Source organism: Takifugu rubripes, chromosome 11 (assembly GCF_901000725.2).
Source record: "Takifugu rubripes chromosome 11, fTakRub1.2, whole genome shotgun sequence".
In the NCBI taxonomy this organism is placed as follows: Eukaryota; Metazoa; Chordata; class Actinopteri; order Tetraodontiformes; family Tetraodontidae; genus Takifugu; species Takifugu rubripes.
In genome coordinates, this window is record NC_042295.1 from 4,186,114 (window position 1) to 4,199,899 (window position 13,786).

At 45.6% G+C, this 13,786-nt stretch overlaps 1 protein-coding gene across 2 annotated transcripts in view; it reads left to right on the top strand.

Moving 5' to 3' along the window:
* The window catches only part of clmpb (CXADR like membrane protein b), a 45,504-nt gene extending 37,821 nt beyond the window's left edge, over positions 1–7,683 (top strand). Inside the window, exons 4-8 of one of the 2 annotated variants that reach the window (XR_003890026.1) lie at positions 81–248; positions 1,204–1,326; positions 1,721–1,862; positions 3,079–7,019; positions 7,091–7,683. Coding sequence is in view for 1 of the 2 variants with exons in the window: in XM_011608245.2 (XP_011606547.1) it covers positions 81–248; positions 1,204–1,326; positions 1,721–1,862; positions 3,079–3,415 (770 nt within the window). In the remaining variant the exon portion in view is untranslated. Of the gene's footprint in view, positions 1–80; positions 249–1,203; positions 1,327–1,720; positions 1,863–3,078 lie in introns of both variants that reach the window. The other variant, XM_011608245.2, reaches the window with a different exon arrangement.
* Positions 7,684–13,786: the final 6,103 nt, after the last annotated feature.

The following is a 13,786-nucleotide window of genomic DNA, read 5'->3' on the forward strand; positions in this document are numbered from 1 at the left end:
GCACTCTTACATCCGGAAACATCTCTGGAGGCACAACGGTGTCGGTGTTGATGGTGTCTGATTCACATGTGTGTTTCCAGTTAAACCTTCCAAGCCGAGGTGCTGGATGGATGGCAAACTGTTGGAAGGCAGCGACGTCAAGCTGAGCTGCAAGTCCAGCGATGGGTCCGATCCCATCCATTACAAGTGGGAGCGCGTCCTGGACAAAGGCAAGAGCCTGGGAAAGCTGCCCAACCTCGCACTGATCGGTAAGGAACGTGCGCAGATGAGTCCTTTGCCGTTCAGTCAGCATTTTGATACTCAACATTTGTTCTGCGGTCCGGCTGTGATCAAGTTCCCAGATCGATGCTTTCAACCGGTACAGCCACGTTTTCTGAATTCCAATATGTTTCGAGAGGATGTTTTAATTGTGGCAGTGAGGACGCCAGCCAGCGCACGCCTCTCCTCTCTGTGCACCTCCTGACTCTCGGGGAGGATCAATAATATTAACCCATCCAGGCTTATCTGTGATGGTTTCAACAGGGCCTGTGTTGTTGGTGCTCTTCTTGGATCAGAAAGAAAATAAACATCCCTTTAATAGTAACAGAGGTAGTTTGGATCTCAAAATCCCAATAGGAGGATGCTTCTACCTCCTCTGCGCTGTGGACTATAACATTCCTCGTCCCCCAGGGTGCCACTCTATCCTCTCTCAGCCGTGGCCTTAGCTGTGGCATCCAGGTTTGTTCGCGTGCAGACGGAAACCTTCAAATTAATGGTCTCTACTAAACAACACCTGGTCAGTCTAATTGGTTTCCAGCGGACGGTAACTCAGAGCAGCCATTATTTATGTCCCTGCTGAAAGGTAATCTCACATGGGTGTCGCTGGCGGGAAAGACTGAACGCCCCACCAGACCTTTTTGGACACTTTTCAAGTTACAAACCAAACCCTGAGTCAGTGTCTCAAATTCATGATCAGTGTCTAACTGTCCTGCAAAAGATTTTTTTTTAAAAACAAGACAGAGTCCTCATGAAGCGTCCCTCTTGTTTTTCTGTTTCAAATGTATTTTATGGGATGTACTGGCCGGACTAATAAAGTGAAAATCTAATGTTGTGATAACTACTGGGGCAAAAATAAATCTCCACATCACGATTGAAGCCCAGAGTGCAGAATTTCATCCTGGCTGGTGAAGATTTAGTTAGGAATGAATTCTGGTTCTCTCACAGATCTGAAGAACCCAGAAATTGTGACTCTGAGGAACCTGACCATGGACAGCGCAGGTGTCTACAGGTGCACAGCCAGCAATGATGTGGGAGAGGAAAACTGCACCATTGAGGTCACCATGCAATGTGAGACTTCGCCTCCTGCCAACATGCACTCTGATGGATTGTAGCTGTTTGAAGTTGCAGATGGAAATTCTTTCCCTCCTCTACCTGCTTTTCCATCCACATCTATTTTCTGTGCTTCGACACTGCTGTGTTTCACTGTCACACTCACGCTGATAGCTCCAGGACAGTCAGGGACACCTGTGCAGATACACACACACACACAAAAACACACACAGGCACCACTCAGCAGTTTGAGGCCCATACATTGATTTTATGCACTGCAGTAAATGTTTGGGGGGGTGTTAATTTAAAAGGGAAACAGAATGTGTGGATTTAATAAAGGAAGGAAGGAAGAAACCAACCAACCAAGCAACCAAGCACAATCACACTTCACATCCTTTTTCTCCGTCCACAGATGTGAGGGAGGTCGGCATGGTCGCAGGTGTGGTGGTGGGTATTTCCCTCGCCGTCCTCATCGTCGTCTTGATCATCTGGCTCGTCTTTCGGAAGAAAGAGAAAAAGAAGTATGAGGAGGAGGAGACTCCGAATGAGATCAGGTAGATCATCCAACGCGTCCGTCTGTTCTGTGTTGACGCCCCGACTTCTGTCCCAAACAAACTCCAGAAAAAACAACATAAATCATTGTTTCACATTAAAGGAGCCCAGACAAAATGTTCATACTGAAAAATACAATGACATGACTTGTTAGTTTATTCACATCCCCTTAACTTTTGAAGGTGAAAAAACGGCCGCAGAGCTTTGTCTGAATCCGTGTTTGAAGATAAAGAAGTTGTGCAAGGATGAGCCTTAAGAGCCACCTTTGTTGCTTAGCCAGGACACATTTTTTTGCACGTTGCTGAAATGACGATGGACATGCATCCAGATTGAGCACTGTCTCTCTTGCTGCATTAAGGGGCAGATCGCAGGGGTGCGCTCAAGCGGAGCATCAACACACGTCTCCTCAATTTGGAGCTAAACCAGCAGGAATTGGCCAAAAATGTCCAGACCACATTCCCAAGCGTCTGTAACAAGAAAACTCTTTCTGGAGCAGCATATTTTTCACTTTTACCTTCATGTTTTTCCAACTGCAACAAAGAAACTGCATTAAAATAGTTTAGCACCAGGGAAAAAGTCAAATTTTTGAGAAGGTTCACATTTGGGATTTATGCTTGACCTTTAAAATATCACAGTAAAAAACCCGGATCAGCATTTGGCTCCGACTGCTACACTGATTTGCAACGTTTGATTCATAACTCCCTTCAGCACATATTAAATTATACTTGGAGTTCAAACATTGGAAAATTGATAGCTGTGTGCTATTATTTATGTGTCTGTAAATTTGTTCCAGTGCCGGAATGATCAGACTCTGGAATGACCTGCTTTGTTTTTCAGGAATCATAATTTAAGATATTTTTCTTTGGAGTAAATCACAATGTGCAGAGCACCACACGGCTTCTGAGGAGCTGATGAGTGCCCAGTGAAACTAAGCGCAACTTAATGGAAACAGATATAAAGGCTGGAAATGTTTGCATGAGGCATCCATGAAAATGGAGATATTAGTCCCTGTCAATATCGCAGCACTTGTTACCTAATTTTCAGGGAGATTAATGCAGCTGTGAGGGTTTTTTTTGCTTTCTTTCTCTACTGCTGGACTTTGTCCCGCCGGAACAGCAGATGCTTGAAGCCAGATTTTTTTTGTATCAAGGCAAGAATGGCTCCACTGAAATGTGTGAAGAGTCTAACTCTCGCTGTCCTCTGTTTTCCCCACCACAGGGAGGACGCAGAGGCTCCCAAAGCGAAGCTAGTCAAGCCCAACTCCTTGTCGTCGTCTCGTTCTGGCAGCTCTCGATCCGGGGCCTCCTCCACCCAGTCCATGGTGCACAACAGTGCTCAGCGTGGTCCCCGGCCCCGCCCTCCGGCCGTAGCGGCTCTCAAGGAAAACGGACAGCCTCCCGGCTTCCCTCAGTCCCCTCCATCCTACACCTCCGTGGTGCCCCCTAAAACCCCGGAGCCCCCCACTACTCCCAAATTCAACTCCAGGAACATGTCTGGGCCAACACCTCCCACCCTCATGGTCCCTGCCCAGACCAAGGCCTTTCAGACTGTGTAAGACTGAAAGGTCGACATGTGAGGAGTTCACCCCCTAATTCAAGACCTATACCCCCCCCCCACTCCTTCGACAGACTAAGTTTCTTCTGTAAAAGGAAGAGATGCAAATAGTTTAAAGGATGTACTTAAAAGAATCAATATAATAAGTCCAAAAGTACTTTTAATGAATGCCTACATACAGAAGGATAATACGATATGCTTGCCCCATAATGAAATAACACAAAAACAAAATAAGACAGAAGCTCCTGATGCAACATAATTTGTGTCTCGTGGCTGAAGGCAGAACTTTTTCTGTTCTTTTGTCTTTGGAAGGAACTGCAAACAGCATGTGCAGCGAAGTGGAAGGACCCCCCCTTCCCCTCCCAGTCCAGCTTATATTTATTTATAAAATCAAAGGCATGCAGGAGGAGGAGGAGAGGGAGGGAGATAAGTGGAGAAAAGCCAGCATTCCTTCAGCCAATACCTACACACAGACAACAAAGAAGGCTCCAAAAGCAAATCCTCTGGACGGACATGAATGTGTCTGCATCTGGCTCAAACCAGCAATCAGTCCTGCGGGACGTCAGCAGTCAGACATGAGGAATAACCGAGGGACCAGGATGTTGCATTGACAGTCCCCCCACCCCCACCCCCTTTCCTTATTAATCAAATAGCTTTTATTAGGCTCATAGTAATTGAATTTTAAATGTAAGCATCTATTAGACCAGCTGGACTTTTTCTTTCCCGTGTCTCTTCTGTTGGCCAGTGAAAGGGTGACCGGCGGCTTTTCATCCGAGTGAAGTGCCACCAGTCCTTAGGGAGGCTCATTCAACCTTTCCTTTCAGGTCTTTGTACCTTCCGTTTACCGTTTGCATTTCTGAACCGAAACCAAAATGCGTCGCCATGAATGTGTGAAACTGAGAATCCTTCTCTTTCCTAGCTCTGAGGTGAAACACATTTGACCTAAATTTGATTTCCATCATATAACCATGTCTGAATGAAAAGTAAGGAGGGGGAAATCCTCCAACAGGGGTGTCCAGATCCAGCCCTCCAGGGTCACAATCCAGCCAGGTTTTCAATCCGACCAAGCAGAACCCACTTTCGCTGAGAAAAGTGGGAGCCCAGGTCGACCGGTGTCAACCTGGGCGGACAGAAATCCTGGCGGGATGGCGATCTTTGGGGACTGGGTGTGAACACCGCTGTCCTACAGGGTGAGTAAGGTCACTGCCAGTCCTCTCCTAGATTGGCCGCACCACAGCCATCCTGCTGAAACACTGCTCCTGCAGAGGCTCTTGGTGGAGCCGTTCCCAGCTCTTGCAAACCCATTGCATTCCCACTGAAAGTATCAGAGACAGAAGAGTGAGTAGCCTATCTAGTGTGCCTTTGCAGCCCCTCTTTCCTGTGGTGTTTGGGTTTTTCAGCCCTTATCTACGGCACGATGGTCAAGTCTGTCCACATCCAGCTTTGACTGGCCCAGGCCGACTGTAGCAAAATTTTGCAAGATACCGTTTCACCCACCGGCCCAGGTAATAGATGCAGCGTCCCAGCAGGAGAAATCATCCACAGTGAGAGAGCAGTACGATGTCACAGGACAGCGTTGTGTACATTGTGTAATCAGTCTTGTTTTATATTGTACATACAGATAGATACACATCTGATGTCATTAATCTTAAGAAGGAAGCGGAACTGGTCAGAGAGAAAGTCAGGAGCCAAAATGAAATCATTTTTTGTTGTTTTCTTTGTTTTTTCATCTTAAGTTGGAAGTTTTTTCATTTTATATGGATTCCCCCAACTCAATAAACAAAGAGTTGCTTTGACTCGGTACAATAACTCAAACCTGTTATTGATCTCTCCGTCTCCACTGAGCTGGAGCTGATTTGATTTCCTGACCCTGGCCAGCAGGGGGGGCTGTGCGGCTACAGAGACATGATGGAGTGTATCGTAACAAATGAACTGTCGATGGAATGTGGGGAACTTGTGTTTCTCTGTGTTCCTGCTCGGCTGCCAGTTGATCTCTCACGCGTTTATTGATCCCTGGGTGGCTTTTTATTTCACCCCAACAACCTTGTCGTCAGGTATCACCGTCAATCTTTGATCTTTGGCCAGAAATTTGGGAATTGACAAGCAATTTTTTTCCAAAAATAGGCTCTGAATTTTAATGATGGGATTCATATTGACCATTTCTGTGACCCCTGACCTGGACCGCTACCCACCCACTGCAGGAGCCCAGATGCAGAACACCCTCTCATGTGTGGTGTTTGTGCTATTAACAGAAGAGAGCTGTTTTTATTTTAATGAGTTCATAGCCTTTACTCTCAGGAAAAAAATAACATATATTTACAATTTAAATTGCAATTTAAATTTTAATCCCGCTACGAGTTTAGAGAAACTTCAGAAGAATATTACAGCTCTCCCTGCTGAGAGGTTGCCTCTATTCTGAATTAAACCTTTCGCAAGTTTTCACACACAACTTCTGTCTGAAAGATGTTTGTCTTCACTTTGCAGGGTCCATATGTGATTTCAGTGCACGCAAAAAAAAAGGCCTTTTACATTAGCCAGAGACAGCAGATAGGAACAGGGTGTGTGTGCATGTTTCTGAATGTATGTGTGTGTGCCAGTGTGGCAGAAGCCCTTGAGCCACGCCCACACGTGCTGATGTCAGTGGGTGTGAGCGATCCAGCCAGGCAGAGTAACCTCTCCCCAAATTGAGGCGAGACTTAGCATGACTGCCTTCATGCGTCGTTTCTGTGATTATCTGCCTGACGACGTCGCAGACAGCAGCCGTGCTTGTGTTTGCGGGGGCGGCGTCTTGAAACAAAACACCTTCATTATTCATCAAACACTGGCAACATGTGAAGCCCGCTCTGCTCTTCCTGTCTGCTGATGTAGTGCACACTCTGCCCTGGGTTGCACTGCCGGCATGCCAAGGCACACGTAAAGATTCCACTGTTGTATATAGTCACATGGACTAAGTGGCGTGCACACAGTGAACGCAGGTGTGCACAGATGGACTCAACACCAGCCGTCCTACCCTTCTGCTCCTTCCGAATCAGAGTTTTGGCCTGGATGTCAGGAGGGTTTACAAATGAATGATGGAAACCAGGATGCTAAATGTAGCAGCTAGCGTTAGCCCGCATCACCCGGGGACACACAGGCACATGAAAGCAGCTCCTTAGCAGAACACACACATGCACGCAGTAAAAAAAGAGCACGCTCTGCACATTACCAACTTGGAAGGCACATTGAAGGGGCTGGATGAGAGCAGCAGGACTGATATCGAGCCAGGGCTCGTGGGTTTGTTTCATGGAAATTCCCTCCAGAAATATAGCTGCAGAGGTAGACGACTGGATGCAAGTCTTCCAGCTGTTTTTTTTTATTTGCTTTCCAGCAAACTGAAGACTCAGGTGGCAGATTCCCTAGTATATTATCCCCTTGTGCCACATCCTCCCCCTCATTCTTCAGACACTTTTTCCAACAAATGAAATTGAAGGCGCTTTTGTCACTTCGGCGGCAACTGGAGGAGGAAAATCTGAAGCCACCTCAGACTGTTGGCAGCACATCTCCTGGCATCCTTCAAAACAGCATCCACGGAGCACTATATCCTCTTTTTATTGACACTCTTTAAGGTGCAGCATTTGTTTCTTCTGCACTGTATGATAACGATACGAGTACTTAGCCACAGTGTTTTATGTTCTAGTGCGTGACTTTGTCTTGGGTGGAGGCGACGCTCAGACTCGGTGGTTTGGTCTTGTGCATCAGCGTAGGGGAATGTGATGAAGGAGAAGCCGTCGTCCTCCGGGAGGGCAAAGATTCCTGCATGTCAAAGAAGATTGAGCAGATGAATGGGAATGCTTTGCTTTGATGTAACATAACAGTATCAGCTAAAAAAGGTTTTAAAAAAATAACAGAAAGAAACCCTCTACAATTGTAAATATATTCACAGGAGATTTTTATGAAGCTTTATTTTTGTCTTCTTCATTTGAAATGTATCCTCCATGTATCCTGCACTTTTTTGTGTGCTGTTCTTATCACCGGTCTGATGGGACGGTTGTTTCAGGGGGACGCAAGTTCAGCGTTGCTAAAAGGGAAACATAAAACACTTTTGTTTTCTGTAATCGATCATTTTTTCAGCCGCGGTTTTCTCGTTGGTTTTGTAAAACCTTTTTTCCTTTTTCTTTTGGTTGGACAAAAACAATCCATGTAAATATCACAAGTTTTAAAAATGTATATTTTTACGACTTCTGAGTTATTACTCTTTCATTTGCAAATAAAATATTCAATGACAGCTTACCTGGCCACAGCTTGTTTCTTCATTTTCTGTCTATATGACGAGTTTGTCGTCAAAAATGTCGATCGTGTTCTGGTTTAGGCTTGTATCTTCCATCAAAACAATCGCTTTGACATCACTTCCTGCTTCCAGAAACAGGAACTGTTAGCATTTTAGCATGCTTATGGGGAACTGCAACTTTTGTAGCTGCTGGGAGGCTTCAGAACACAAAATGTTGCTGTTGATAACTGAGACATAACTGAGTTAAAAGTTAGACTTTTAAGTCAGTTTTGGAACTACAGAAGCATTCAAAAGTTGATTTATTTCAGTGGTTTCAGTCGAAAAACTTAAACTCATGTAGATGGTTAAAAAAGCCTTTTAACACAAAGATGTTGGACTGCTGAAAAGTTCAGCTACTATCATGGAGGTCTGTGGCACTGCTGCCACAAGAGTTCTGGAAGTCCTATTTGCTCAAGTGACCTTTTGCTCTTCAGTGTCCTCGGCTGCAGTATCTTCAATCTTCCTCCTACTTTCTTTCCTACTCCAAGGATCCTTTTTGGGGTCTAGGTCAGTCACACATGGATGGGGGTGAAAGTTCTGCTGGAAACTGAAAATCAGCATCTTCATGAAGTTGATCAGCATAAGGAAGCCTGATGTGCTTTAGAACCTCCTGGTGCTGACCTGGATCCTGATAATAACACAGTCCACCAGCACCAGCAGAGGACATGGCTCCTTAAACCATTACTGACTGTGGAGACTTCACACTGGACTTCCAGCAGTTTAGCTACTGAGCATCTCCACCCATCCTCGAGGCCTCCAGAGGACCTCCAATGATTTCCAAATGGAATGCAACATCTGAAAAGAGGAGCTTTGGACCACTGAGCAACAATCCAGCCCTGCATGCCCAGGTGAGACACCTCAGTCCTTGTCTGTGGTTGACAGCAGGACTGTGATAGTTATAGTCCATGTCCTGGATCTGTCTGTGTTTGGTGGCTCTTGAAGCTCTGACTCCAGCTGCAGCTCCAGCTCTTTGTGGATCTCTAATTCCCAAGAAGACCAATGTGAGCTTTATATGATGCTACTGTATGTACGGCGGTACAGAGATCCTGCCATGCAATACAGATTTACAGCCTTTCTGGGACTCTCCGTGCATCAATCACCATGACACTGAAGCCCATGGCAACAAGGTCAGTCATATGTGTTAACCAGCCACGCGTTAAGTTTGTGTTATGTTGACAGCCTATTGAACCACTGGTGAACATGTCGGCCCTGGTTAGAGGGACAGGATGTGACATCATCTCAAAGGTTCAGTGCTGAGACACGAACAACAATCTTTGGGTTGGATGTGTGGGAATGGAACAGGCAGAAGAATCAGCCGTGGGGGATAATTCAATTACCAATGTGCTCCCTGACGTCCGCTGTTGGGGAGTCGGCGGCAGAACGCTTTCTAAATTTACATCTTTTCAAAATGCACCATCCCTGTGTAGCCTGATCAGATTTTCAAGGCCAGATCACATTTCTCTGCTCCCTCATCCATGCACTTGTGCCTATTGTTCCACACGATTAGTCATGTGTGAAGACCCACGCACCAACACACGTGCACACATGAATGTCTATATACGCTTGAATCGAATGAGATAGATAGATCGATAGATAGATAGATAGATAGATCGATAGATAGATAGATAGATAGATAGATAGATAGATAGATAGATAGATAGATAGATAGATAGATAGATAGATAGATAGATAGATAGATAGATGGATGGATGGATGGATGGATGGATGGATGGATGGATGGATGGATGGATGGATGGATGGATGGATGGATGGATGGATGATGGATGGATGATGATCACCTAATGATGAGTTCCTTTGCTTACACTGCCATCTGGTGGATGATGGTAGCCACAACAGTCTGAGCGCAGCAAGTGACGTCATCATACATGTCAGCACTGTGGAAAAAAGGATGTTTCATTAATCTGAAAATTGAAGTTAATCTGGAATTTATTCCGGCCCCCCACAGAGAAGAGAATATCAGCTGTGAAAGTGGAGACTGTGAGCGTTTTCATGTGTCCTGGCACTGATTGCTTCTGGGGTCTAATCGTGACCCACATGTACACTGAAGTTCACTCTCTGACAACTGCACTAATTATAGAGCCGCCATAACTTCCGATAGAGAAGTTAATAGTGTGCTATTTTTGAAAGCTGTTCGCTCCTTGATTACGCTGTAAAAAGTTAAGTTCAACGAATGGATGATGGGGGGAAATGTTCCATTTTAGGTGGACTAATTATAAAGTAACTGCCAGTATTCGATCTGACAGCCTCAATGATGATGAATGGGTTGTGAATGTAAAAAATTAAGAGAAAATGCTGATAAAAGAAACATCAGGTTGTAGGGAAGAAGTCTGGCACAGATTTCCCCTCCAGAATATGTAATTTGTTCTCTCTGCACCAAAGAATGTCATTAATATGGACACAACTCACCTGCTATATAAAATCCCTATTAATATAACTATTAATATAATATTGTTGATCTGCAAACCTCCACAGGCTTCAAATGGAGAGTTGTGTTTCAAAGACCTCCGCTAACACCCTGCCAGGAACACTGTGTTTGAATGTGTGTGTATGTGTGCGTGTGTGTGTGTTCAGGTCTGTCTGAGCATCATTCAAAAAGCCCAGCCAGTGACGTAACATCAGCCATTAATAGAGGAGCCTTTTGGGGGCAGCTCTACTCCCGGTGAACCAATTTCCACGTGCGTGCGCAGCTTCAGATCCAGCTGCAGGTTGAAAGTGTAGAAACCCTCTCCGCCTGTCTTTGGTGAACATCAGGGGTCATGGCCTTTGGGAATCTCGTTCCTCAGCTGAGGCTGGAGGAGCCCGCCGAGGAAGGCACGTTCGGGAGCGCCACTTTCTACCCTTTCCTTCACGGTCACCTGCAGCGTGGAAAGGGGAGATCCCGCAGGCATGGAAAACAACACAAGTAAGCTTTGCGGTGCCTGCATCTGCTTGAGGGGTTTAGGCCTTCCAGCAAGGATAAAAATTTAAGAATGCACTAGGAGATTATTGTAGTTGATGTGTGTAGGATTAAGTTTTTGGTGTCAGGAAAGCTACAAGCTAGCGGCTCTCCTGACATTTGCTGTGCTGTAATAAAAAATAAATCATCGTAATCCTGTTTAAGAGTGCTCATTCAGCCCTCCTCCTCCTCCTCCTTCTTGCTGTTTCCGAGCACCAGACTGGCACCATGATGATGGAAATTCACTAAACCAGAGCTGAACCGCAACATTGAACTGCTCAGCATCTAAAAGCCGCTGAGGACTTTTGTGTCTGTATTCAGCAGAAGCACAAAAAAGCCCAGTAAAATGTTTTAAGCTAATTTGTTACATGGAAGCTAACAAACGAGGAATGTGCTAAGTGAGTTCACCAGTTAAACCAGAGGGTGTAAAGTGAGCCAGTATCAGCTTCACCCCAATAGAAGTGACGTGAACACGAGTGATGGGAATGCTACAGAAGCTGGAACAGCCCTGCTAATGTTGCTAAAGGAGCCGTCGCTGTTAGCAGCCAGGCTGACCATGAGGCGTCCTGTTGGGCTCCATCTCCATTCTATCTTGTGATTGTCTGGGTGGAAATAACGTGAACCAGTTGTGTCAGAGACGAATTACACAACTCGCTGATCAGTGCTGGAACCCCAGGGGGGAAATGGCTGAGCAAGAATGTTCTGCACAATAATCAGATTAAATCAGTTTCTGTCTGGAAGAGAATCAGCATCGTGTGTGTGTGCGTGTGTGTGTGTGTGTGTGTGTGTGTGTGTGTGTGTGTGTGTGTGTGTGTGTGTGTGTGTGTGTGTGTGTGTGTGTGTGTGTGTGTGATGGGTGACATCAGGAGACCCTCAGCTCCACCACAGCCTGCATCATTTAAAGGCTGTGGATCAACTTTGATGATATCACTGTGGTGGTGTCACTGGGAGATCACTGGAAGATCATTGAGAGTTCACTGGGATATTACTGGGATATCATTAGGATATTACTGGGAGATCACTGGAAGATCACTGGGCTTTAACTGAGGGGTCAGTGGGGGATCACTGGGAGATCACTTGGGGATCACTGGGAAATCACTGGATATCGCTAGGAGATCACTGTTAGATCATTGAGAGATCACTGGGCTATTACAGGGAGATCACTAGAAGATCACTGGCAGATCACTGGGATATCACTGGGGGGTCATTTTGAGATCACTGGGAAATCACTGGCAGATCAGCGTGAGATCACTGGATGGAGGCAGCTGGTGATGTGGGCACCAATAACCATCTGACTAAAGTAAAAACTGGTTAGATCTAACAGATTCCAAAAGAATAATCTCCTGATTTAGATTTGTGTAGCAAAGCGTGGGCAGAGTTACGATGCTTTTGATCTGCTGCAGGTTCAGCCAGCAGGAATTTTTACTGCCAGCTGATGAAACCTCTCATGAAGAGTTCATCGCGGCTCAAAGCGACGTCTCAGTATTTCCCTCCAGCAGATCGAAGAGGCCTCTGCTGGGATTCGAGCCATGACTGAAAACTTATTGATGTTTTGTTAATGCTCATGATTCAACAAGGCTCTGAAGGCCTGTTATTACACTTGTTATAACAGCTCTCACTGCAAACTGTAGGATGGAAACTTGGAGTTGTCCTTTACAGCTAAAATAAGGTCCTGAAACCAGCATAGTACTAGGTAATAATGCATGAAATGGCTTGAACTGGTCTTGTTTCATATCCCGTTTCAAGCATGAGGCCAAAATTAAAGAGAAATCCTGAATAAGGCAGAGCGGCTTTGTGCAGGAGTGTGATCAGACCAAGACAACAGCGACAGGGGAGGTCTACGCCGACAGCTCAGGTTAGTGAGAGCAGCACGGTCGGTTCCGACACATCTTTAGGATTCAGGGAGTAAATGGGTCAAGAAGAAGCTCAATGAAATGATGCAAACATCAGCAGACCTGGAGGAGGCTAATACAGGCAGCAACACACACTCTAAGATGTGTTGGTACCGTCGGGGCTTCAGCGGCCTGCATCGAGGCCTGACCCAAAAAAACCTCTCCGCAGTCAAAGACGTGTCTGTCTGAAGGGTGGAACAAGCAGGAATACGGCGAGTCAAAACAACAGTTGGACAAGAGTCAAACAGGAAGATCAGCCTTCAAAGCTTTATGTCCTCTTGTCCTGGTGAGAAGAACACAAACATGTCCGTGAAAGGTGTGTGTGTACGTGTGTGTAGCCATACTAACGAGATGCGTCCCATCAAAAGTGAGAAACACAAAGTGAGGCAGATCTGAGCTCTGCTTAAAAACCTGATCTTTTCTTTTATCCCTGATAAATCTTAAACAGCAGCTCTCTGATAATCCACCAACAGTTCGAGATCAAAGCAGTGAGGTTCTGTATTGGAAACCTGGGTTTAATACCCGTGTGTTGTTGAAGGTAGACAGGTTTCAGTGTTGCGTTCCTTATTTTGGGGAGGATTTTCAGCCTGCTGTATGAATCCTGCTTTGAAGTCTCACTTTTAGGTATAAATTATTAGACATTTTTGACTCCATTAAGTATTTTCCTCCTCTATTAAAGGATGAGATGGCTGATTTGCTGACCCTCCCTTGAAGGTCAGTGACAAAACTACTGGGCCATTATTAGCCGTGAAGTAAATAGCTTTAATATGATCTACTCCTGTAAACAACTCATGTTTCACTGCTCTATTTGCTGCATAATTGTTCAATTTGCCAGAATTCAGCAGCAAAACAACCGGAGAGGCTGCAAGAGGCTTTAATCTCCTATGTGAGGTAAATATGTTCAGATAATCCAAACAATGAACGTCTTAATCCCTGTGAGATACTCTGCGTTGGTGCTGAACCGACACACCGGTTGCAGCAGCCGGAGGGGTTATGAAGAGTAGCTGATCACACGGCATCCGTTCCCTCGTTATTTTAGCGTCGACAGAATTGACGAGCTTCAGTTGAGTCCGTCAGGTCTAGCATTAATATTGTTCGGTGTGTTTCTCAGCTGCTCGTTATGTTGCTGCGGTATCTCGGGTCTGTTCCGCTCCAGAGGCATCGATGCTGCACCCAAAGGCTCCCACCAATCACCCAGTGCAGGAAAACTGATTTGGT